The sequence below is a fragment of the Paramormyrops kingsleyae genome, chromosome 21 (assembly GCF_048594095.1).
Source record: "Paramormyrops kingsleyae isolate MSU_618 chromosome 21, PKINGS_0.4, whole genome shotgun sequence".
In the NCBI taxonomy this organism is placed as follows: domain Eukaryota; kingdom Metazoa; phylum Chordata; class Actinopteri; order Osteoglossiformes; family Mormyridae; genus Paramormyrops; species Paramormyrops kingsleyae.
Genome location: NC_132817.1, coordinates 4,231,746 through 4,258,751, shown reverse-complemented (window position 1 = coordinate 4,258,751; position 27,006 = coordinate 4,231,746). Strand labels below are relative to the sequence as shown.

The window sequence follows — 27,006 nt, the reverse complement described above, 5'->3', positions numbered from 1 at the left end:
GGTGATGAATTTCTTTGGGCTGCAATCGGCGCACCTCGGTATCCTCTGGCGCGCTCGGAGCTAAATAATTGATGCGGGGGATAAAAGCGGTCGGGCTGCGGAGGGGACCGCGCGCACAGGGCCGAGGCCCCGGCCGGCCGGTCCCCGCTTTCAGACCGACTGCGCCCCATGCCTCCTGCATGCCGCCCCCCCCATACACACACACACACATCACCCCCTCCCCCCCAGCCGGGTCTCCTCCGGCAGCCCTTGAAGTGCAAATCCGTGTTGCGGCTTGTTCCTGGCGGCCGTCAGCATGTTCCCTCGCTTGTCAGCGGCCATCGACTGGCCCGTCTCACCCTTGTAACGCGACGACTGACAGGCCGGTGACACTGCCCGGCCCGATAATGGAAACACATCGATTTTCCCGAGGTCCAGGGGGCAATTTACAATAACTAGCCAAACGGGGACTTGATCAATTGACTTGATCTTTGGATCACCCTTGCCAGAAGGAGATAATGCCGTCAACTTGAGAAAAGTCAAACATATCAATCAAGACACAAACCTACAGGTGAACCTGTAGTGCTAAATAAGACAAAAAAGCAAAATCAAATAGATCGCGCTCCAGCACCTTCTCCACGCGGACGGAAAGCGTCCCCGATTCCGCGTGGGCGACTTTTAAAAACTCCAAGTCCAAGGCGCTGTTCTTCCATTTCAGAGGCAACTTTAATTTAAAAATAAATAAAATACGCTCATTTAATACGCCCGTATTACCGTACTCCCATTGTACAATACCAGCTTATTATCTTTGCTAATTTAAACAAAGTCAATGAATGGTTGCCATCTTTTTTTCTATTGGAAAGGGATTACATTTATATACAGTTTTAATAAAGATAGACTCCGTAGGGAGGTACTCTGATACACTGCCTAATGAAAATTGACTTATCATGCATTGGGCTGCTACCAGAGGACTTCGGTGGCAGATGGCAGGTGTGAGCCCCATAACAGCAACACGTTTCTTTATGTTCATTTTCTTTCTCATGCATAATGCTGCCAAAAGGGAGGGGCGGGAGTCTGGTCACGGTACTACAATCTCATTATAATCTTTTTATTTATTGGGCCCCGTGGGAGGTTGTCTGTCCACGACATGACTTCCAGTCTCCACGGAGAGCATATTTTGATACAGCCATGGGACCGAATGAAGCCATCGAACGGTACAATTATTTCCCAGAGAAAAGCATTAATGTAATCAAATTCCCTCTGGAGGTGCACGATGCCAATTGTTTTTTTGCGCTGCTTTGATCCACGATTTAAATACTGCCCCAGATAAGGTTCTGATCTGCCCCTCGTCACTGATTTTAAGGGGAAAAAATCTGTTATTATTATTACATGCAACTATTATTGTTATTATTATTGTTATCAATAACAATATTCCGGTTATTATTATTATTCAGATTTTATTTATTCTGTGTGACATATCATAACGAATATTATACAGCCGGATACTTTAATACCATATCTGGACCAACAGAATCACGAAAATGCAATGTTTGCATGAAATGTATCCGCTTACGAAAATAACTCCTTGGCAATGATTACGGTCGCGCTCGTGTATTTTTACACTTGCAATTAACCATGCCGCGTACCGACAACGTTATGCGTGTCAGACATTTACGATTTTGCAGGTCAACTGTCCAAGCCGCCGGTGCAGAGGATCACCTGCGCGTCTCCGGCGCTCGTCACGTGACACCGTCCGCCGTCGCGTTACAGTCTCGGAACATTTGACATCCATATGGTGACTTGAGCGCCCTGGAAGGAAAAGGAAGAGAGGACAGACCGAATATAGAGGTTTGATTTTATTAAACACACCCCCGAAGTTCATCACGCCAAACCTCGATGTAGTGTCTTAATAAAATGCGAACAGCTGCAATGCGCTTTCACTGCGGTTAATTAAGGCCGGCGGTCTGCTCACCTTAAGGCCTCCCACGTGCTTCAGTATATCCAGGATGGCCTCTGCACGGCTCCCACAACATATCAACACATTGTTTTTAAAAGGTCAAGTTCAAGCCAGCCTCGCAGTTCAATATCACTTTATTTAAAGAAAAACTTTTGCATAAACACTTAAGTTAACAGTCAAGGGAAAGGTTCACATAAAACCAACAGGTTCTAATTATGCACCAAAGTGACGGGATATTATTGGATATTGCAAATGACTTTTTTTTATGTCTGACACTAACCATCTTTCTGCTGATGTCCAAAAGAGTGGGTCATTAAAAAGTTCCCTGAAAAATAATGAATATAGTATATCACAGAATTAGTGTAGCCTATATATAGTGATTGTTATATATGTGCATGTTGTTTACAGTTCAACCCAGATTTAGCTATAAACATTGACACAAACTATTGTGAATGACTTGTACACAGTGGCTGCCCCTTGGTGCCGACAAGCCCTACAGAACCTCTAGTGTTAAGATCACATCTCATTTCTCATGGACCCTGAATCTCCAGTGACGCTACCAAAGTTGAAAGTAGCAACAGTCTGAGAGAAGTGAAAGGGGCCTTAACGACGTGTCACCAAGACAGAATAATTCATTTACAAAAGCTTAAAGAGTATTAGCCGTTAAATAATTGAGATGCGGCTGTTCCTTTGTTCTGGAGGACAGAAGTTGGAGGGCCCGGCTGTTCGTGCACGGCGCGGCACTCCGAGAACGCGCTCCCGCTCGCGACTGAGAAGGGACTGAAGTGTGCGAGTACCTTAATTTAAGGTGTTACCGTTTCTTCGTACGTGCATTCGCAGATATACTGAACAGACTCCTACAAATGTAACATTAATTAAAAGGCTTTCACTTTTTACAATGAGCAATGTCTTACAGTACACACGGAATATTAATAGTTATAAAATCCTTCCCCCCTCCAAAAAAAAAAAATTGTGAGGATGAACGTTTGAAACACCGTAATTTAGTAGTATAGTTGTTATATCTAATATATGCAGTATAAAACAGAAATAGAGTTGGGCAAAAATCATTACCTTGTGTATATAATGTCATTATTTACTCACATTACCTGCAATTAATGCAGGCAAAATAAACGTTCTGTGATAAATGTAGCTCAGGTTTATGGTTTTTCATAACTAACACATTGAGGTTAACCGTTATGGTACGTCGACATGCATCTGAAGGCACATAACCAAAAAACAACAAAACAAAAAAACGTCCTTAACGCCCTACCTAGATATTCCCACCACATGATATGTCCGTTACCAAGCATATTTTTATTTGCACCAATTTCTTTTACACAGATAAAAAAAGAAGTTTACAGTCGAGTCGAACTTGAAACACAAAAGCAGAATTAGTCTCATACTTATTGTCATCGAAAGGCGGCTATATCTAGAGCACTACGGCAAATGAATACAGGGTAACTCTCAGCTCAACACGTCCACAAACCAAATACACGTTTAACGGTTACATTCACTACTCAGAAACACACGATTTCGCCAGGATCGGTACAACTAAACCTTCAGCCTTAGTCCTTAATTATTTAATAAGCATATCTAACATGAGGTTTTCAGCACCATAACTATGTGTTTTACATACAATAAAAAAAATTAAAAACCAATGTTTACGGCAACGTTTCTGGCACAGTAAATCAGTTTTTTCTTTTAAATACGGTAAGTGAACGAGAGGGTTTATCTTTTCCAGGAAGCAGTAATTGCAGGAGTCACGGCGTGAAAACGACGTTACAAAACGCGAATGTGCTCCAGGATGTTATAAACAACTTGAGGACCGGAGATCCGCAAAGACGGCAGTCTGTGAGCGCGATGAGGTCGACTGAGTCATGCCAGCCACAGGGGCACGAAAATCCATTGGCACGCTTGCAGGGTTCTGTACGAAACGCAATCCATGCTCTTCACTGAAGCTTCGATCAGACTTAAATAAAGGTTTAAAGCAACAAAAAAATGAAAACTGTATGTACAGACTTTACTTGACAGCCTGTAAGTGTATTACATGAATAATTAGTTGTCTTGGTTCCAGAAAAGTCACGTGGTGTTTATTTAAGCATGTGGGACAAATCGAAACAGCGTTCCAGTTACCCAGAATGCCTTTCACCCTGTTTGCGTCACCTACTCTACAGTACTAATGTTGACTGCACGCCACAGTACAAAGGCTGACCGTACCGGGAAAACAAACAAACCAACGAAGAAAAAAAAGAAAAGAAAAACGTGCTGATCACTGTTCCCGGAGACCACTGTTGACCTAATGGACACTATCTGAGGTATGGGTTGTCTCATTTGGTAGTGCGTTCACACTGTTCATATCACTGCATAAAAAAAGAAAACTGAGGACAAATCATATTCTCAGCATGAATTCTACCCTAAAACGTGGACAGAGTAAAATACCACTAAAATTTAGTGAAAAATAGTGTTAGTCACACAAGAGAGCGTGATACAAAGACTTCAAACTCATCCCTGTCACACCTAAGTTGCTGCACCTTTGAATTGAATGTTCCTAAACCAATTCACCAGATTTAAAAGATACCCATATAAAAAGGGAAAGCGAGATCTGTATACATTGTATGAAATTATATATTTATATATAGATATACTTATATTTATTTATATATGTACATATGCACAATTGACCTAAAGTGAAAATAGTGAGTTTATAAAAGTTTCCTTGGCTCAGTAGGCCATCTGAGACACCAAGGGGGGGGTCTGCTCTTGGGGGGGAGAGGGGGGGTCTTTGGGCACAGAAGTCACCTCCACCATGCCCGCCCCCGTACGTGGCACGCCGGTGTTCATTATGTGTCTCTGTAAGTGCTTGATCCAGTCCTCCTGGACTGACAGCGGACCCTGGAAGACTAGATCGCAGAACCTGTGGAGATGGGAGCAGACAGGGACACTGGGCAGTGCTGGACAAAAATGCCGGGCCACCGGCGGTAACGGCACACAAAGAAACGCTAACGATGGTGCTGACGGAGTCGGTTACGCCTAAATGAATAAACTGTAAGGGCACTGACCACGGACACTGTGCTGGGTGCTTGAAAAAGACTGCTGTGGGCGGAAAAGCAAGATTCGCTAAATGTTTTAATCTTCAATCGAACCTTACAACCACACAGACAAAGTTTGGTAATGAGAGATTCAATGAAGCATGTGGCAGAAAGAATTAATCCTCTTGGTCTAAACGGGGTTCAACTTTGAAGCTTGCTCTGAAGGATAGACAGTTATCTAAATGCTAAATAAGAAACATCCTCCATTTCTCCTGCATGCTAATCTTTTGGCCATCGCATTTCCTTTGTACCTTTTATGTTATTTTAGTCGCTACTGATAGAGCATTGAACAGAACATATTAGCATAGCATAACATACTGTACCACAATATAATGCAGCATAATGTAATGTAGCATACTGTAGCCTAAGCGTAACATAGCACTCTGTGACATAGCATCATTTAGCATTGCGTAACATGTATGCATATTAAGCTGCAACAAAGCATAGCATCATATAGCATTGCACATCATATCGTAATACACTGCAGCGTAGCATAGCATCACATAGCATAGCGCAGAATATCGTAATACACTGCAGCATAGCATAGCATGACATAGCATAGTACAGAATATCATAATACACTGCAGCGTAGCATAGCATCACACAGCATAGCACAGAATATCATAATACACTGCAGCGTAGCATAGCATGAGATAGCATAGCATGACATAGCATAGCGCGGCGTATCATAATACATTGCAGTGTAGCATGGTGTGCCTACCTGCAGGTGAGTCTATAGATCTCGTCAGCTGCATGTGGCAACCGGAACATTTTTTTCTTGGGCCCGGGCCTTGATCTCTGCTTCTTCTGTTTGCAGTCGTAGGCTGAAAAATGGGGATTACAGACATGGCCGTTACTGCAAGCATGGCAGTATGCGTGCTCGCCTGGAAATGGGCTCCACCTCAGAAGAGCACACACCACCGGCCGCTTTTCAGCAACATCAGCTCTGCAAAGATGCTGCGTCCGCGGCACAAACAGGGGCTCCACACACCTGCTACAGGCCCCCTTCCATTGTCGGGCCAAGAGAAATATACCCGTGTGCAAATTTCACTGACAAAATGTCAAAACAAAGATGTTACAGCATCTCAAAACAAATATTTTTACTTATTAAACAGAAATAAAAAAAAAAAACTCAGGAAAATGTACAGAACATTAACTGCATTTGTGTGAGTCAGAGGAGAAGACACCTTACTTGTGCCTTCCAGCAGGGCGGCCCTCTTGCGCCGTGCATAAGCTCGCAGATGATTGGACAGGCTGACTGCACTGTGGAATGTCGTGTTACAGTGAACACACACCTTCTTGTTCAAATCATTCTTCTCTGGAAAATAAGGGCAAAAATCGTCTGTCAGATTAAATCCTAAATCGCTGTACCATGCTCATTTAAAGTCCTCTAGAGTTTCGCAAAGATGCTTTGTACTAAATCAAATAGGTGACTAAAATTACAAAATTAGCATTATTAGATGGTAAATAAAGCCATCAGGTTCCATAAGAAAGATAAAATACTGTATCCATAGGACAAAATACTGACTTAATTATTAAAGTAGTGATTGAATAGCATGAATTACACCACACTTGCCTTGTCACATAACACTAAGGGGGGTGATAACAGCATGAAATGCGTCAAGCTGTTAACACAGTGATTACGTTGCCGAAACATGCATGTTTTTTGGATTTTCTCCTGTCAACGAAAGTGGTTTGAATAACAGAACGTTTATGCGAGAAACAATTACATTTTGGTTAAGTGCATCGCCTCCGTGCAAAGGTAGAAAGTAAACATGCGTGGAAGATGGAGGTGAACAGACCCGGAATCACCATTACAGAGCTAGTTTACATACTAATGAAGCAGCGCCGTGTTAATGGGGAGTCAGAACCAGCATAATGACTGAAAAAGCTGCTCGCTGTTTTCTTTTTTTAAAAAAAAAACAAAAAAAACGAGCGGCTCCACATTCGACTGAAGGGTTTATTTGGACCGACATAAAACAAAGGTGAATAAACAGAATGGATGTGTTTCCAAATCCACATCAAAGCCTGCCATCGCTTTCATTTGAATTTCAAAGGCCTTGGCTGGCTTGTATTCTTTTTGAACACGCTACAATAATTGAAGCGATCGTGAACTTTCTCTACACGCGGCCGGTGACGATTGCTCTGGGATTACTGCCCAAAAACATGATGAAACCTGCATGAATATTTCACAGCCCCCCCCCCCCCACACACACACACACACACACACACACACACAACTACAACGGGGTAGCAGTCAAACACGGTAGTCGTGTAAATAATGAAGCCCACGGAACGGCTTAAACACGCCTGACACTTTGTCTCGAGACCCTCTCACTACAGTCATGACAGGAAAACCAAAGTTTAGTTCATTTGTCCAAGTTGCAGGTCTCAATATCTTTTAGGAAAGAAACAGATGATTCATTTACCTGCTCCTACTCTGTGGTTCACATCATCTGGTTTCAGTAATTAAGTACAAAATAGCTAGTAGAATAAACATTAAAGATGCTGACTGTGCTTGAAACATTCTCTGACATCCTCAGCCATGAGTTGGGCCCTGCTTTTTGTGGGTCTGTTGTGATAAGCCTGCCTACCTGGTGTCCAGGTGGATTCTGCCCCTAGTGGATGCAGTGCTGCATTGCGCTCTTTGGGAGGGGACACCCCAAGACACTTCCTGGCTGTCTGCGAGCGATTGTTCATCTCCATCTCCTCATCCAGCTTCTTCCTCTTCAGCAGCTCAATCAAAGTGCTGGAGGGGGTGGTGGCGACCTCAGGCCTGGCCTCCTCCTGTTTGGGTTGCAGACCCTCCGCCGCATGCCGTGGGGGGGCAGGCCCCCACGCTCCCTCTTCATGGCTCATGTGTTGAATCTTGACAGGGATGCCAGTGGGGGACAGGAAGAGGCCATCGCTGCTGGCAAACTTCTGCGAGACAAAGGGGCGCGACAGGAAGCGCTTCCTGTTAAGCACCTGTAGGATGTGCTGACACTCCTTCTCATCCTGCATCATCTCATTGAGGATGCACAGCGGCGACTTGCTCGTGCTGGACACGGTGCAGCCGATGCGTTTCAGGTGGCCGCGGACGTGGTTCGACAGGCCCGTCTTGGTGTCGAACCAGCCTCCGCACAACGGGCACGTGTGGCCAGACTGCGACTCCGATTTGTGCGCTGAAGGATACACGGACAATACAGCAATTTGTTAGTGTCCTGTCAAACCACGCTCAATGTACACAATGCACCAAAAAGAGTTATAATTCATGTCCGACGCATTTTTCCCGACTTTCCAAAATGAAACTATTGCACTAGTTGGATAAATAAACAGATTAAATGTCTTGCTGACGCTTTTACCCAAAGTGACAGCATCACTTGTTAACAGTTGGATATTTCAGTAGAACAATTCAGGTTAAATACCTCACTCTAGCGTACAGCAGTAGGGGCTCTCCTGGGACTTGAACCAGCAACCTTCAGGTTACAAGCACATGTCCTAGCCACCGTGCTACCAGCTGGCCTTTCACAAGATTAGCCCCAAGTTTCAGGCTTTAACCAGACAACCAAACGACCGGCACGGGGCACCTTTCCTCATCCGCCGTATGGTGGTAATCTTCCGCCGGATGCGAGGTCTGCGGTCCTGAGATGCCACTTGCTCTGGTGAAACCACATGACGCGCATCATAGCTCAGCCCCACCCGGTGCAGGTGTCCCCGCACGTGATTGGACAGCCCCACCCCGGACTCAAACATGGCGGGACAATATGGGCAGGACTTCCGCTCGCCCCCGAAGGTGGGTGGATCAAAGTCGGAGAACGAGTCCACATGGGGGTCTATGTCCACCCCAGGGGTGTGTGCAGACACGTCCGTCTCGATGCGCTCCTCCTTCACAATCAGCTTCTGAATGGTGTCGCTTTCATTCCCAGAGTCTCCGCTCTTTTCAAATGTGTCCCCAGACGAGCCCCGATCCTCTTTGGCGGGAAACCTCTGCCTCCGGATGAAGTAGTTCCGAGCGTAGGGATTCTGTTCATTCTCGTTACTGTCCAGGAAGTTGGCTGTGGCTTCGCTCGTGTAATCGCTGAAGTCATATGGGTCCTCGTAGCTCACGTCCTTGAGAATTTCATGCTTCTTTGGAGTCTGTTCATGTTTTGGTAAAATCACATGGGTCGTCTTTTCCATAGTGTTGTGAAATGGCGTAGACATCTTCCTCTTGGAGGGAGACTTCCTCTTAATGGATGGCTCCACTCTCAAATGCCTGCTGTCGCTCTCCTCGCTATCTCCCTGTCCCTTCTCAAGCTCATAACCAGTGTAGAAGATGCTGTTGGATTTCTCCGTTTTCGGTAGCAGGGGCTTGTAGCAGCGAGGGATGGAGTTTGGCTTCTCCAAGTTTCCTGAAAATAGGCTCCCGTAACCCTGGTCGTCATCGTTGTAGCCGTCTTCCACATAAGGGAGCCCTGTCGTGACGTCTATTCTTGCAGCCTGCTGAGAAGATAATTTGCTTTGCTTGTCACTTTTCCGTAAAGAGGCTGACAGCTTGTTGAGTGAATTTCCGGGGCTCCACTTGGACAGTGGGAAGCCCAGGCCCTTGCGAGCTTTCTGAGTGACTTTGCTCTTTCTGAACAGGTGGGCCAAGCCTTCAGACCAAAAGGGCAGCTCTGCCCTCTTCCTGAAAGCCTGCTTCTCCATGCAGAACTTTGGCTTCAGCTGCAGCCTCTGAGTGTCTGATTTCTGGGCCTTGCCCGTCAACTTGTGCTGCCTGTACGCAGGTGTTGCATAGTCGTCTGCAACGTCATACAGGGGTTCCCTGTTGTCAACGTCCTCCTCATCAGCATGGTACGGCTGCTGATGAATGAGCTCCACATGCTTCTTCAGAATGTTCTTGTTCCGAGTGCTAAAGGGGCATATTTTGCAGGGAAAGGAGGTGGCGTCTGGCACGTTGTTTCGCACCATGGTAAACCTCCTCTGCTCCTTTTGCCCGCCACTTTTTCCCATCATGTCGCACTGCGGTTTACGCACGACACGGTGAGCTGCGTACAGATGGGTTTCCAGCTCCTGCTCTGTCACAGCCATGTGGCTACACTCCTCACAGCAGTAATACCGCTTGTCCTTCTCATGTGTCTTGGCGTGCTGGACGAAGGTGTTGGGGCAGTTTGTCCCAAAGACACACTGTGGACACTGCAGCCTGGCGGTCCTGCCCTCGTCCTTCAGTTCGTTGAGGCCCTTGATCTCCTCCATGAGCTTTTCCCTCCTCTCCTGGTGAATGATCATGTGCTTCAGGAGAGAATTGCGATCCCGAAAGGAGCGTCCACACTCCCTGCATATGAAGGGCCGGGGCACGTTGACATGCCGGACCTGACTGTTCCCATCTAAGTGGTACATCATGTGTCTATGCAAATGCTTCTTCTCTTTGAAGTTGACGTTGCACTTGGTGCAGGGGAAGAACGAGGGCTCCTCCTCCGAGCTCAGCTCCGCCAGAGGACCGGCACTCTGCTGCTTTGGCTTACTGCCCACGTCCAACTCATGGACGTCAACGTCATCTTGGGATTTCTTCGTGGGTGCGTGTAAAATGAGCTGTTTGATGGCCTCTACGGTGTCATTGGGATATTTGTCACATGTTTCCACTGTAGGCTGAGAGTTGGGCTTCTTCTTAAAGGGATGGGTGTCTACAGGAGGCCCTTCGTGGGCGGGGGACTTCTTCAGGGGGTAAACACGTTCGGGAACACTGGGCCTCTCCAGCATTTGCACCTTGCGCTTCCTCCTCCTCTGGCCTGAAGGTGGCGTAGTGGTCTCCTGCTTTTGCTCCAGTTCCGGCTGGCTGTGGTCACTCCACAAGAACTGCATAAACTCCTTCTGCGGGTCCCAGTTCAGATCACTCTCATAGTCATCAGAGGAGCTCTCTGAAGAGTCTATATCAAAGTCCCATATTCTTCTGCCGCCGAGCCCATCAGGGGACCTGTATCGGCCAACTGGGATTTTGTCTTGGTCATCCACAGAAAGCCGGTCGGGTTCCTCGGACTCACTGTCATGGGAGCCTGGTGTTGCAAATGGTTTGGGGCTGAGACCTGCACCGTTATTCGAGTCTGTAGACCTCGACTTGCCGGGTGCCTGTGATGGAAGTGGACTGGTGGCATTCCCTGGCCGTTCGGCAGGTGCGGCTTTTCCTGGTGAAGCCCCGGGCTCCTCCGGGTCACTGTGTGAGCCAGGTCCATTTGTGAAAGCTCCAGTTTCCGAATCGCTTCCGGAAGTTCTGCGGTGTTTGGACAGAGCTGACTGGATTCCATTAAGAGGTTTGTCACCGCGGTCTGACAATTTCGGCAACAGCGCCTGCGACGCTCCACCCTTCAGAGCGATGGCCGGACCCCCGAAGGGCTCCTGGGAGTCACCGGCGCTGTCCGACGCAGCCCCCGTGTCACTCTCCTCCTTGGCATTCTGCTTCAGGTCGGCCATTTTGGCAATGCAACCTGAAAGGCAAGTTAGAAACATTAGCCAGGTGTGAACTGGGCAGCCTAAACCGACTTGACTCAACTGCTTACCCTTTGACTATACTTTCACATGAACTAAATTTAAACACTAAAAAAAAATTACACAAGAATAACACACGTGCATAAATATAAAATTACATCTATGCATGAAAATCGCCAGCAGAAACAAATGGCTTCCGCACAGATAGACATGAATATTATTCAGTGTCGCATTGTGCTTACGTGACCCCTATTTTCACCACTTGCATTCACGGCGCACCCCGCTGCTAGCCCTGGATGCACTGGTGAGCTCTAATTATGTGAGCATTAAGAATCCCCACCTCTCACCGCCAACCCTCCCACAACTCGCTCAAAAACTCTCAGCTGTTACAGGAACACGCCTATTTCCATGGGAACAAAGGTACACCTTCAATGAGATCATATTCCTGCTTCTCACTCGCAAATGGTGCCAGCGCCAGGCGCAGCGAGAGCCGCGCATGTTGCTCAAATCCTTACAAATGGGTAAACACCAGCCACGGTTAAAAAAGCGTGGCTGGCTGGCGGAACCGAAAGCTCCTGACAGATTCGGGGGAGGGGGATGCAGGAAGAGGATTGCGGAGGGGGAGGGGTTTAATGCATCTGAAACCCCAGCTAATCATTTCTGGAGCCCACAAATATAGCTCTGGGTTCGAGCCGTAGTGCTTCGGTGTGCCTATACCCACCACCGTCTGGAATCGCTGTGGACCTGCAGCCAGCTGTGATGCACCCCTCCTGGCAGATACCATAAGCCCCACCACCCACCTGCCCCCCGCCACCCCCAACAGGAGGCCAACTCGCTAACAAAGTGGTGAATCTGGTGTTAATGAGAGTCTTCACCGGCATCACCTCGGAGGTAGGAAAAAACGGGAAAAAAAATCCAGTGCCCCATATTCTTCCCATCTGTTGGGGTGTTAGAGGTTCAGAGGGAGACCAGACGCTCCCTGTTCCGGGCTGACGGAGGAGGGGGCGAGCCAAGCCATGCACGTGCGAGCTAAAACCTTCATTAGCAACCCCCGCGTACCCAACGCTCAACATCTCAATCTCCTACATCCTCCGTCACGTGTTACCGGTCCGGTGACGCGACTTGCTATGACGATCATCACCCCAAACAAACAAGAAGACCAGTAAGTCTCGCTGCTCAGCGTAGCTTAAATACGAATCTCGGGAAAGCCGGATTTGTTCCCGTCCACAGATGAAAGCTGTGGTTTTGGGAGGAGTTCTCCTTCTCCTCATAGCTCTGTTCTTAAACTATCAGCACTTCAGCTAACACCTTCCCCACACGTCTTCTGGAGGTTACTGCAGGGGGAAAAAAAGAAAAAAAAAAACACAAAGTGATAATTGCACATTATCATAATTATTCTCTAATCCCTGAAGATCAAGCTTCCCGGGATATTGAATCATAAAATTCAAAAAGTGTTGGCCACATTTCATTAAGCCTCTTCCCTCTCCTGTTTACGATATTTTACAGATTTCTGGCGCTCATGACACCTCGCAAAAAACACACATAAAACCAGCTCAGGTTAGACAGTGCAAACAGACTGACATTTGCATGGAGCTTCCATCAAATAGCTTTATTAAGAACCTGGGCTTTGTTCCAGATCTTGAATGAAAACGATACCATGTGCCAGACGTACTTCAGGCTTTCGGTTTGAAGCTGGCCAACCACTCTGTCTCCTGAAACACTCCCCAGTGCAACACAGCTATGAATGACAGAAACAGTGGCTCTAACCACTGGACAGTGGCCTCAAACACCTTTACCATTCGGATGGAGTCCCCTGATTATCTGTCAGAGCTCTTAGGGTCCCTGGACATCCCTAACGGGTTTTTGTTTTGGACATCTTTTTCCATCCAGTAACTGATGAATATTAATGTCATATAATGTGAACCAGGGCTTTGCCTCAACAACGGGACGATCCAAGGCCGGGAGCTGTGGCAGCTAATGAGAAGACCCCTCACAATTGGTGTCCGTCCTCAAAATAAAACCGGCGGAAACAAAAGCCATTAACCATGTCCCCGAAAATAGTTCCACGTATCCACACCTGGACAACGCACACGAACAGTAGACTTAATAGAAGTAACAGAAGAACTTTACCGTTTTATTTTTAAAAACTGACATCTAAACCAATTTCATCTAAACCAATTTATTACCCATAAGTCTTCAATGTCTATAACACCAACATTCCACCAAAATAATCAGGCCCAATGAAGCAGGATAATAAGCACAACAATGATATGCTATGCTAATCATCAATAGCACCAGGAAGTTTAAGTGTTTCTTAAGAAGAAAAATTGGTTTGGGGTGGAAAATGCAACTTAATATCATTGATTTTTAACAACATAGCAACAGCTATTATTGGCTGTTAAAAAAAAACTCACGGCTGTCACTGTTATAGTGAGAAATAGGGTGGTGTGACAGTAAGGATGAAGCCAGCAGACCATGCAGATGAATTTGGGGGGGGGGGCGGGGGGCAGGTCACACCTAACAGAAAATGAATGAATGCAAAACAAAACAGAGGCAAGAGACCAAGAGATAAAGAGCTGGGAGCTGGAGAGATGCAGTCCAGGCAAAGCAAGGGGCCCCCGCACCTCGTTTGGGCGACCTGTGCTGCACGCGCTTTGTTAGCCATTCACGACAAAGGTCTGTTTGACCACCGAGATATATATATAAAAAAAAAATCTAAATAAAGAAATAAAGCATGAAAGCCTGAGTAACATGTGATTTGGCAAGACTGAGAATGAACCCGACTTAGCACCAGCGTGCCATGAGTCGAGACTCTCTGAAGTAAAGACGCCGGGACGGGGCACGAGGTCACAGGCGTGTGTCCCCAAGTGCCCCGGCAAGGCCAGCTGGCGTGGCGTGGCGTGGCACAGTGCCGCGGGAAGTGAGCCCAGCACGATAAAAACGTCACACTTCGGAAAATGAAGTTCCATCGGGACAGCGTTTATGGAGCACGAACACACCTGGCGACAGGAGGCCGCGCTGTATCATTAAAACAAACAACCTAGGAGGGATTCTGAAGCGTCGAGTTAAATGTTGACTTTGGCTTAGTTATGGCGGCAGGCAGGTAGTGGGGGCCAGAGGGCAGGGGAAGCTGCTTTAAAGAGGAACGCTGCACTCTCACAGGCGGGGGCCCCAGACGCCGACCCATCAAAAGCAATAAAAGCCAATAAACAAAAACACTCCCCCTAACGCCCACCCGCCCGCTTCCCGAGAGCGGATGTGCTGATGAAAAAAGGCCTGGGTACGAGGTGATAAAAGGGGACAGGGCACGGGTGACAGCTGGGTTAAGGCACAAGTCGTGTTTGAGAACAGGCAGCGACATCAAACAAAGGGTTAGCGGGAAGACGCGGACAGACGCGTCTCGGAGGAGGATTTCTGTCGCGGGGAGTAGATGAGATACGCGCTGGGCTACTGACAGGGCCTGGGCCCGGCCGCCTGTGGAGTTAGGTAGAGGATTAAGCCACGTAAACTTTGAAGCTTAAGACAATACCTTTCAAAATTAAACAGATTACAGAAGTCCCTCTGACAGGGGTCTCCGAGGCCTGTGCTATGTTAATGCCTCTCTCTCTCTCTCTCTCTCTCTCTCTCTCTCTCTCTCTCAGAAGCCAGAGGTCGTATTCTCACACACATTCATCCATGTCTCAAACAGCAGGCGAAGCGTTCATTTTAGCTACATACTTAAATAACGTTCCTCCCGTAAAAATTCAGATGCATTTCTGCCACTTAGTTCCCGGGGAAATATTTCAATTTGAAGTCACGTGGCATCTTGCATACCGCAGCACTTCTTAACAGTATACTATCAAATCATATTGTGTCATATTCAAAATCTAAACCTGATTAAAAAAACCCATAAGAGTAAACATTTGGCTCAATAACTCTACTGTTTGCCCAAAGAGGGCTGACATAGATGCAGCTATAAATAGTGTCATTTTGGAACGGTGCTCATAAACGGTGACATCACTGAGGTAATGACCACCGGACCAGGACCGTCAGCATCTGGAACAGAAGCCATCTGTGCACGAGACCCCCCCCCCCACACCACCAAAAGGGCGACGTTTTCAGGGTCGGGACGGCCAAGTGGGGGTGGCAATCCACCCCGCCGCTTGTCATCACCGGAGGAGCCGATCCGCGGTACCGCGGATCGCAAAGAAATCAGGGCGGCGCCACAGACAGGGCTTAATGTTTCCATGGTGAGCTGATGCGGCGAGGAATCCGGCAAGGGGGGGGGATGCAAATTACCTCCCGCGAGGCTGGGGGGAGCGGGGGTGGGGGGGGTGAAGGGGAGCCTTGCTGGGAGGCAACGCGGAGCTAATGAGGATAATGGTTAATGTATACAAAGGAAAATGAGGAGCCTCATCATCCCAATTAATGCCGTCTTAAAGCAGGACAGGCTGCACCGTGGCGAGTCACCGCATGAAAGGCGCTGCACGCCGTACCGCCGTTACCCTGACGAGGGGCTCCACACCCAGCCACGCCGCTCATCAATACCTGACCGCTTCCACGCTGAAAGGGAATCTTTAATGCCTCGATCCATGCATCCGGACATGGGAACGACAACGTGTTCGTTTAATAATGTGCAGCGACGTGCACAGGTCAGTAGAGTCCGGGCAGAGGGGACAGCTCGCCGATGACAGGTGGAAATAAGTGAAACCGACAAACACAGGGCTAGATGAGAAGCGGGTCACACGCAGGGACCGCTCACAGCGAATTCCGACTGGATTCCTGCCGCCATTCCCAAAGCTGCAATCCCACCAGCCGCCAGAAGATGGCTCCAAAACTAACTGGCCAGAGAGGCCTTTACTCCACTGTAGCCAAGGTCCCTTCTGCAAGGTCTTACTCAGGTACAGCCAACTAACAAAAGGGTTTTTCCAAAATAAGGGACCAACATATAGCTCATACTAAACACAGACATGCTAAAAATATATATTCTACGTATTTTAAAAATGTAATCATATTCGCACTTTTTTAAAACCTGTAATAGCAATATAAGCTGCAATATCAAAAGAAGAAAGCCTTTTAGGAAAAAGTCACAAATTAAGTCTTGAATTAATGTTCAAGAAAAGGTTCCATTCCCCAGTTCGCCTCAAAAACATAATTTTCAAGGAATAATTGCAGCCCCGCCTCTCCTGGCCCCGTGGACCAACACGCCAGCAGGATCTACAAGTTTATAAATCTTTGCGGGTCATTTCCAACACGGAGCAAAGCAGCACCACACACAGGGGAATCATCTGCCCACACTTCTCGGGATTAACCATTCCTCAAAGTATCTACCCAGCTTGTATTTAAGAATTCTGCAGGATATCTGAGCCCGTGCTGCCACCATGTGGCCATATGAATGTATAACACAGATCAGGGGGAAAGACGAATTGGAGTTGGCTGAAACACTGGCACAAGCAAGGCCCACAGACACTCAGTTTGTTTGCTGTGAACAGAGCACAGTTTGGCCCCGGTGAGAATAACAGAGGTCTTTATCATCTCAAAAAGAGTCTGAGATAAGAACAAACATTTCCTAAGAGATATCTGTTGGCTCTTCTGAAAGACAACTCATGCGGCGCCTGAATGTAACTGAGGGCAATTATAATCATATAAATACACACATATTGTGCAATATTCCTGAAACACACTTTGAAAATGCGGTTTTAAAAACAAAGGTTCATCTGCACTTAACCCAAGAATTTCACGTAATGTCTTCCAAGCCATTTGCCGAGCTGTTTGCAGATCAGGAACCAAGTTAAATAGAACCGGAGTTTCAAGCAGATTAGAACCGAACCAAGTCGAAAAAGCGCAGATTGTCCCCGGACGTCACACGGATGTGACATGTCCCCTCCTTTCCTAGCACTAATTGAAAAGATGCTGGCATACACGCTCTCGGGAGATCTGACATATTACGGAAATATCTTGTCTTGGCAGCTGATCTCGTACAAAGTTGCTAATTCAGGGCCGTTTCCTCCCCTGCGTCGCGAGCCCTTGCCACCGGCTCCAAGCATCACACATTAGAATCGGCACCAGGAGACAGACCGGAGAGCCGACGGCGACCTACTTAGTACTCAGAGTTACTCGGGTGCTCTGGGGCTTTACCGATGGCATCGCACACGTCACAGTCTTCAAATACAGCAATTAGAACAGCAGAAACAATTTCGACACTAACTGCAATAATCGCTTCAGTTACTGGGATATACCATGAGGGTTTAATTGGTTTCATTGTGACAGTAACACAGTTCATAGTCTCTTTGCCATTATTATCATTATTATTTATCGATGACTGGTTTATTTTCCGACTGTGATAACTGTGAGAATGAGGTCTGTCACTGTTACATCCATTATCTCTTCAGTGTGAGCAGGTAAGGCTGCACTCAGCTCAATGAGTCAGTCAGGAAGGCAAACATGGTGGGTACCTTGGCGACCATTGCCAGTGCCCAGTATCCTTGTATTGCCGATACCCAGTACCCTCGTGGGTATTGGCGATGCCCAGTACCCATGTGAGTATTGCTGATACCCAGTACTAGGCCTGGGCAATATCATATCAATATTATATCAAGCATGCGCAATAATCACTTGGGCTTTAGAAAATGGACAAAGCATTTGGTGGGATGCCAGCTTTTCGATACTATACAGCCCACAATTTGATAAGCAGATTAGTAGTACAGCTAAAATATTAATGAGATGCATTTTGTGACACCCAAAAAGTTAGTAATCTTTATGTTTATTAAATTCGGTTAGTGGAACACACCACATAATATTGTTGTGGTATACTATGGTTTGGTATACTTCAGTGTGATATGCACCATAGCGGTGCACACCACATAATACTGTTTTGGTGTACAGTGATTTGGTATACTTCAGTGCGATATGCACTGTCGCAGTGCACACCACATAATACTGTTTTGGTATACTATGGTTTGGTATACTTCAGTGCAATATGCACTGTAGCGGCGCACACAACATAATACTGTTTTGGTATACTTCAGTGCAACATGCACAGTAGCGGTGCACACCACATAATACTGTTTTGGTATACTGTGGTTTGGTATACTTCAGTGCGATATGCACTGTCACGGTGCACACCACATAATACTGTTTTGGTATACTATGGTTTGGTATACTTCAATGCAATATGCACTGTAGCGGCGCACACAACATAATACTGTTTTGGTATACTGTGGTTTGGTATACTTCAGTGCGATATGCACTGTCGCGGTGCACACCACATAATACTGTTTTGGTATACTATGGTTTGGTATACTTCAATGCGATATGCACTGTAGCGGCGCACACAACATAATACTGTTTTGGTATACTTCAGTGCGATATGCACTGTAGCGGCGCACACCACATAATACTGTTTTGGTGTACAGTGATTTGGTATACTTCAGTGCGATATGCACTGTCGCAGTGCACACCACATAATACTGTTTTGGTATACTATGGTTTGGTATACTTCAGTGCAATATGCACTGTAGCGGCGCACACAACATAATACTGTTTTGGTATACTTCAGTGCAACATGCACAGTAGCGGTGCACACCACATAATACTGTTTTGGTATACTGTGGTTTGGTATACTTCAGTGCGATATGCACTGTCACGGTGCACACCACATAATACTGTTTTGGTATACTATGGTTTGGTATACTTCAATGCAATATGCACTGTAGCGGCGCACACAACATAATACTGTTTTGGTATACTGTGGTTTGGTATACTTCAGTGCGATATGCACTGTCGCGGTGCACACCACATAATACTGTTTTGGTATACTATGGTTTGGTATACTTCAATGCGATATGCACTGTAGCGGCGCACACAACATAATACTGTTTTGGTATACTTCAGTGCGATATGCACTGTAGCGGCGCACACCACATAATACTGTTTTGGTGTACAGTGATTTGGTATACTTCAGTGCGATATGCACTGTCGCAGTGCACACCACATAATACTGTTTTGGTATACTATGGTTTGGTATACTTCAGTGCAATATGCACTGTAGCGGTGTACACCACATAATACTGTTTTGGTGTACTGTGGTTTGGTGTACTTCATTGCAATATGCACTGTAATGGTGCACACCACATAAAACTCTTTTGGTATACTGTGGTTTGGTATACTTCAGTGCAATATGCACTGCGGTGGTGCACACCACATAATACTGTTTTGGTATACTGTGGTTTGGTATACTCCAGTGCGATATTCACTGAAGTGGAGATGAAGAAAGGAACAGCTCAGCAGCCATGACATATTTTAAAAGAGGAGACAAGGTAAAAAGTCGTCTGTGGTGTGGCAGTACTTTCTACAGCTTAAAGTTCGACACGCTTATGAAACATAAGGATTTGCCGAATTTATACTGATTACTAACCTTTGGGTATCACAAAATGCCTCATTAATATTTTAGGCATAGTACTAATCTGCTTACCAAATTGTGGGCATATATAAATGTCCGTATAGTACCGAAAAGTTAGTACCCATGTGAGTACTGCCACTACCCAGTACCCACGTAAGTATTGAACATAAGCATGGAAAATCCAAATTAGCAGTAAGGCTAGCTGGCTAAGGAGGACACCGTTAATGACGTCGTGTGAGCGATGAGCCCGTGGGGGGGGTTGGCAGACAGGGGGGCTGGCACCTTGCTGCAGTCCTACCCTAATGGGCCATAACACAAACACACCCTTCCAGAGGGACTGCTACAGAATTTCCATGACTTTCCCAAGGGAAGATGGGCACTGATGTCTCACACAAACAACAGCGGCCCCCGGGTTTGTATGCTTAAACCAGACGGAGTGAGAAACACATTTACAACTAGGGCTGCACGATATTGGGGAAAAAAATCACATTGCGATATTTATTCTTTCTGCGATATATATTGCGATATTGGGATTTAAAAAAAATCTAATTAGTTTAATAGCTGTATTGCAGGGGTATTCAGCTAAAATGTAAAGAGGTCCAGTTACAGAAAATTTCTTGAAGCAAAGGTCCGGAAGATCATAATGTCGAACTATTTAGTGTGATGTATATTTAAGTAGCCTATCGGTTGTATCAACATTGTATGTAATCAGTATCTCACTGTCAAGTTAATTCAGTACAGTTCAATTCAAGATGTCTGCATAGATATGTAATAATTCTTACCTTGTAAATAGTCTGCTTTTGTATTTAACAGTGTAAATATACTTTTGACGTAGCTTATTTTAGGTTTATAATGGAATTCATTAGTCCACGACGCTTAATTTAATTTTGCGTTACTTAACATTGCACGTTCTGCGATGTGACTATTGCACGTGCGTACATCGCGATGACGATGCTGAAACGATATATCGTGCAGCCCTATTTACAACTGTACTTAATGGATAAATATTCCAAGTGGACTGCTGAAAAACACATCCTTACAAGAGCTCTTCCTCAGACTCTCTGTACAGCTTCATATAAATGGAAGAAGTATCCGCGTGCTTCAGGTTACCAGCACCAAGAGGTGCCACACTGCTATGCGTTCTGATGCTTTTACCCAAAGCCTTTTTGAGAAGCAGGTTCAGACTGTCCCTGGAGTAACTGTAAGGGCCTCACTCAAGGGCCCAACAGTGAAATCACTCTGATAACCATGGGATTCGAACCAATGACCTTCTGATCACACACACAGCATCCCAACCCAGAGCCACACACGGCCTGCATTTATTTAGTGCATAAGATAGATTAACAGTGGATTCTCAGGCTTCCGTGCAACCTTTTGTTGGGTATGGAGCTCAGGTGTCTGGTAGATGGGTTCCTACCTCCGGATGGTTTACACCTCTAATGTGGGGACCATAAAACCAGCACAGTGCAGAATGGACCCCATCACTGACCCCCACCATATGGAAACAGGTAAACACCCCACTATTTACAGGACTCACATCAGTACATTACATCAGAGCCCAGTCTAATGTCCTCTACAAATCTATCTCCGTCTCACACCTTAGATCTAAGAACTTCTTAACTTAACTTAACTTAACTTTGATGGTTGCAGACTGCACTGCCATAGAATAGGTCAGCGACGGTTGGCATGAGATGCTAAGGTACAAACGGACATTTAAAAACAAACAGCACAAAGGAAGCCGGCCTCCACAGATTTGCAAATCAGACAACAGCACAGCAGTAATTTCATTTTATTTACATTTACCAGATGTTTTTGTCCAAAGCTAAGGGACAGACAGCCAACGTGAGGCAGTGTCCCTGGAGCAGCTGGGGTTAAGGCCCTTGCTCAAGGTCGCAACTGTGATGCGATTACTGAGACCCGAGCCCACAACCTTCCTGTCACAAGAATAGACTCCTGATCCGCTAAAGGACACACCAGCCCCTGTATATATTATTTTTTATTGTAATACATTCATCATTCCAAGTATCTGTGATTTAATGGCACCAGTCTGCACCTTCAGGACAGTCTCTGAACATGCCTCCAGATTCCAAAGTGCTGAATTTTTCTTTCTTTCTTTTATTTTTTTTAACGTGCCACCTGACTCAGCCCCTCCAAAACACTGCAAGCACTGCACACTTAAGGGCTTCAGCCCAGCGCAAAGCAGGAATAAACAGAGTCCAGTGCATCCAGCAGGTTTCAGAGGCATAAAAAAATACAGCCGGGGTTTTCCGTTTATAGCCTCTGTGTGACCTCTGCAACGGTGATGTCACGATTCCAAGCCGTGCCCGTTAAATGTACTGCCGTAAGACCTTCGACTCTGCCCTGCTGGAGGGTGTCTTGCCATCTAAGGTATGCAGAGAGCAGAGTTCCAATTTCAGTGCCCAGTGGTCGTCTTTTGTATAAATGCCACATTTTTATTGTCAGTAAACCAAGCAACAAACCAAAGAGCTAAGAAATCCTTACAGAAATGTGATTAATAGCCCAACCAATCCAGCTAAAGCAAACACGGGCTGTACAGCGGCCCAGAGACTCAGCAAGCTAAACAGTGAAATAAGGTTTTTTTTAATTAAAATATTTTTTGTTTTTTTTACAGAGAAACATCACACTGGATTTGGCCGGATCAAAACTAGTTAAACAGAAATACTTTTGCTTTTCATTTGCTAAGTAATAATCACAGTACCAATTAACCAAAAGGTCTATGAGATCGATTTGGCGTCTCTCTGCCGCCGATTCCCGCAGAAACACAACTTGATTGTCACGATGCACAGATTTAGACATCATTATTAGGCAAACGGCTCGCCATTCTGGGGAAGAAAACAGAGCAGAGAGAACCCAGGCTGAAGGCAGGGCCATCGGACAGCGGCGTCCGGGGATCCCCGAGCGCCTCAATCAGCTGGAGCGCTTTTCCGAAGCAGGGGCTGGTTGCTCGGCAATGTCGTTTAACGACTGTGACCTGGAGTCCCACAGGGGCCCGATACAACACCACTGTCACACAGAGAGAAAAAAGGACGGTCTAAATTGGCAGGGATAAGTTGGGCGGCCACTGGAGGAAAGCCCACAGTCGTCACTGGCGGAGGCTGGCGGCTTTGCTGTCGTGCACAGCACCATGTTGTGCTTGACAATGCGAATCAGAAAGCGGACCGACAGGGAACTGGGGAAACAGGCGAGCATGTCCCTCTGCTATCTGACAGACATGGACACATTATGAACAGCCATGATGGACAGAACAGAATCCCTAATGGACACAGAAATCACTACCCTGGGATGGAAACTCGCCGACAGCTAATCTACCATCACAAAAAAAATCATTTTCATTTTATCTATCTATATATCTATCTATCAGATGCCTTTATCCAAATCAATGTACAAAGCAAGGTCAGACAGTGCCTCAATTCTGCCAACTATGCGATTTGAACCAGCAACCTTCTGGTCACTAGTGAAGGATCAAATCCCATACATACTTTATGTACAGTATAGACACACCGATTTGCATGTCTTTGGACTGTGGGAGGAAATTGGAGTACGCAGGGAAAACCTGAACGACACTAAACACCACACAACCAGAGCGGTTGCAGAATTAGAACCCACAACCTTAGAGGTGTGCGACCACAGGCCTCCCAACAAGTCACTGTACAATACTATAAATAATATGCAAAGAAGAGATATATATTACTTTCTGTGAAAATCACATTCATAAATCAAGTTAATAAATATTTACTAAAATTTCTGGATTAAGTATTATACTGATTAACATTAAACTGATATAAATGTATAAATACTATTACAATGAATTGCCTTGGGTGCTTGGTAGGTTAAAACAGGTACAGTACAAAGATATGGCATGAAAAACACTTATAATTAGGGTAGGTCTACAGTTTATCCTATATTCAAAAATTAGAGCAGTTTGTTAAAAATATTCCAGCAGTGACCCAACTAAATTCTGAGACAAGGAATTTTGAAATAAGGTCACATGTTATGGTCCAGAAAAAGTAGGGTGGCGGTGCAGAGACAGATTACATGTCTGTGGATAATTATTCCATACTAATAACCACATTTCATGTAAGTGTAGTCAGTACCGTATGCATAAAACAGGTGAGAGTCAGCTCTGGAGCCGGGATCATTATTTTCAGTAGCTCACTATTGAGGCACGAGCGGACACTGCAGGTATGATTAAAAATACGAGTGGATCCCTGCGTGGCGGGACGGGGGGAGGAGTGTGAGGCCCAAGGAAGTTGGCAGGTGAGCTTGGCGCAGCGTGCGGCCCACTGGCTGCGTAAGGTGCGCAAGATGCGCAGAATGCGCCCTTCGGCAGTCTGGGGGATGCCGACGCAGCCCGCCCCCGTCTGCGGGATCCAAGTGTCAAAGCTCCCCGTGCAGCCTGAGCTGCAGCTGCGACAATGCAGCCCAAGTACAAAGCTATATAAAAGAGGTGTGGGGGAAAATCTTCCGGCACGGAGGGTTTACATCACACGGTGACTGACACTGCTTTGTATCATCCCTGACATCAGCCGCGTAAAACAAGGGGGCACGACGTCAAGTTCCTTTTAACTTAAGCGGCTTTTAAGCCTGCGAAACTTTTTTCTGCCGGAGTTGCAAGCAAACGCGCACCCGTGGAAAAAAAATCCCCTGAAGCCGCGATCACACGCTCCAGGCTTGAACACTTCGGGAGTCGCGGCCGCGTCCGCGCACATGCACACGCGCGCCGGCCGCATCAAACAGACATCGCCCGGCTCGCGCTGTCGTCGCGCACCGCCGTGTCCATTAATGCTCCGCACCAGAGGCGAGGACCCCGGCCAACATGCTGGCAAACCAAGCGTACACGCGTCCCCTCGGCGCGCCCATACCGCGGGGTCCGTGCAAGCAGCATTAAAAAAAAACCTACCTTCCCAGCGTAGGAAACGTAAATGATATGTACGCTGTACCGTCAACTCTTGGTTATTGTTCGCTTTCGTCCTCCATCCATTTCACCGCCGCCATTTTGCCTGATACTCTGCAGGTCAAACTATGTCTGTAAAAGGGATGATGTGTCCACAGTGAGTGCCAATAAGGATAATTACTGGAATAAGTGTCTGATGTATTATCACATCAAAGCTCAGACTGAGCTTATGACTTATTTTATTTCACTTTATTTATATTTTCCGTCTAACATTACTTGGTTCATAGTACGGGTTTGGCTGTCAAATAGAAATACCCCCCTTTTTAATAAATGGATTATTCCAGACAGACGGCAGAAAAATTCTTGGTTAAAAGTGGCTGCTTGGAAGATTGGAAAAATGGTGGGAGTGGGCACAGACACATTGCCCTTTAAATATATTAAATGGTACAATGCACCTATCGCACCAAGATACATTTAGGGAAATATATCGCCTCTATAATGACCAGTACGTATTTCGAATATGTGGATTAGAATTCTGAATGTTGCACAATATCGCAGAGAACACCTTTAAGTATAAAAGCTTATTGTTAATATGCTGTGGTAGGCCACACTAAAATCATTTAAAAATCAAACATTTTAGTAATATCTTTTAGGTAAATTTCCATTTGTAATGAATCATGTCTACATTTTTAAATAGCAAAGTATACATGTATACTGTACTTAAAGACATTAAAGTGAGATAAGTGTTCAACTGAAAGCTGAGTATTTCTTCTCCATTTCATTGACAATTTGAGTACTATGGTAACATCAGCACCAATAGCAAACAAATCAAGATGTCTACAAACATTCCAGTGATGCTGTTCCTGCTTTAAATAAGAACATTCACATAAACTGTTCATGTCTAAGACAATGTTTGACAATAAAAGGTTAAAAGACATATAACTAATGATGATGACATCTATATACTAGCATTGCCACCCATCCAGGATTTTCCGGGACCACCCCAGATTTTGATTCAAATTTCATTCCTGGACATGGAATGCCCCTATGAATTCCCCTAAGAAACAGACCTAAACAAACCTTTGGAATGATGTCGGGTGTTGGGTCAAAGACTGGGTGTCCAGGATTTTATGGGACTCAGATGGCAACTCTGCTATATACCAACTGGTCATAATATTAAACCTACCTGCGTAATATTGTGTACGTCCCTCTTGTGCTGCCAAAATAGCTCTGACCCATCGAAGCATGGACTCCACAAGACCTTTGATGGTGTCCTATAGTACCTGGCACCAAGATGTCCGCAGCAGATCCTTTAAGTCCTGTAAATTGAGAGGTGTGGCCTCCATGGATTGGACTTATTTGTCCAGCACATCCCACAGATGCTCGATCGGTGGTATGTTTCCCAGAAACATAGTTGCTAACAATATTACCAACTTACATATATGGAACCATACAACTGAGTCGTTCCAACTATATGAGCGGCTACCGGGAGGCTTTGGGAAACATACCTTGGATTGAGAACTGGGGGATTTAGAGGCCAAGTCAAGAACTTCAACTGTTTTTTATGTCCCTAAAGCTATTTCTGAACAATTTATGCAGTGTGACAGGGTGCATTATCCTACTGAAAGGCTGCTGCCATCAGGGAATACCGCTGCCATGAAGGGGTGTACTTATTCTGCAACAACGTTTAGGTAGGTGATATGTATCAAATTAACATCCACATGAAAGCAAGGACCCAAGGTTTCTCTGTAGAACATTGCCCAGAGCGCCACTCTGCCTCCGCTGACTCGCCTTCTTCCCATAGTGCATCCTGGTGCCCTCCTTTCCCCAGGTAAACAATGAACATACACCGGATCATCCACCTGAAGTAACAGAAAACATGACTCATCAGACCAGGCTCCCTTCTTCCATTGCTCCATGGTCCAGTTCTGAAGCTCACATGTCCATTGTAGGTGCTTTTGGTGGGAGACAGGGGTCAGCGTAGGCATTCTGATCGGTCTGGGGCTACACAGTCCCATGTGCATCAAGCTGCAATGTAGGGTCGGACCAAACAGGCTAGTCTTCACTCCTCACATGTATCACTGAGCCTTGGAACCCGTTACCCTGTTGCTGGTTCCCTGGATGGCCTTCCTTGGACCACCTTTAGTAGGTGCTGACCACTGCATACCAGGAACTCCCCACAAGACCTGCTGTTTTGGAGATGCTCTGACCCAGTCTTCTAGTCATCAGGATTTGCTTCCAA

At 46.0% G+C, this 27,006-nt stretch overlaps 1 protein-coding gene across 2 annotated transcripts; it reads right to left on the bottom strand.

The window, feature by feature from the left end:
* Window positions 1-2,052: 2,052 nt before the first annotated feature.
* On the bottom strand, window positions 2,053-24,895 carry LOC111846478 (zinc finger protein 644). 2 transcript variants are annotated; one of them, XM_023816675.2, is made up of 6 exons: window positions 24,811-24,895; window positions 8,595-11,468; window positions 7,620-8,189; window positions 6,218-6,343; window positions 5,747-5,849; window positions 2,053-4,850 (listed from the first exon to the last, which is right to left on the bottom strand). In XM_023816675.2, exons 2-6 carry the CDS (start codon window positions 11,452-11,454, stop codon window positions 4,658-4,660), a joined length of 3,852 nt encoding a protein of 1,283 aa, XP_023672443.2. In that variant the 5' UTR covers window positions 11,455-11,468; window positions 24,811-24,895; the 3' UTR covers window positions 2,053-4,657. The 2 variants fall into 2 exon arrangements, with proteins under 2 accessions (XP_023672443.2, XP_023672442.2); XM_023816674.2 differs by having other exon boundaries at window positions 24,771-24,891.
* Between the last annotated feature and the right edge of the window lie 2,111 nt (window positions 24,896-27,006).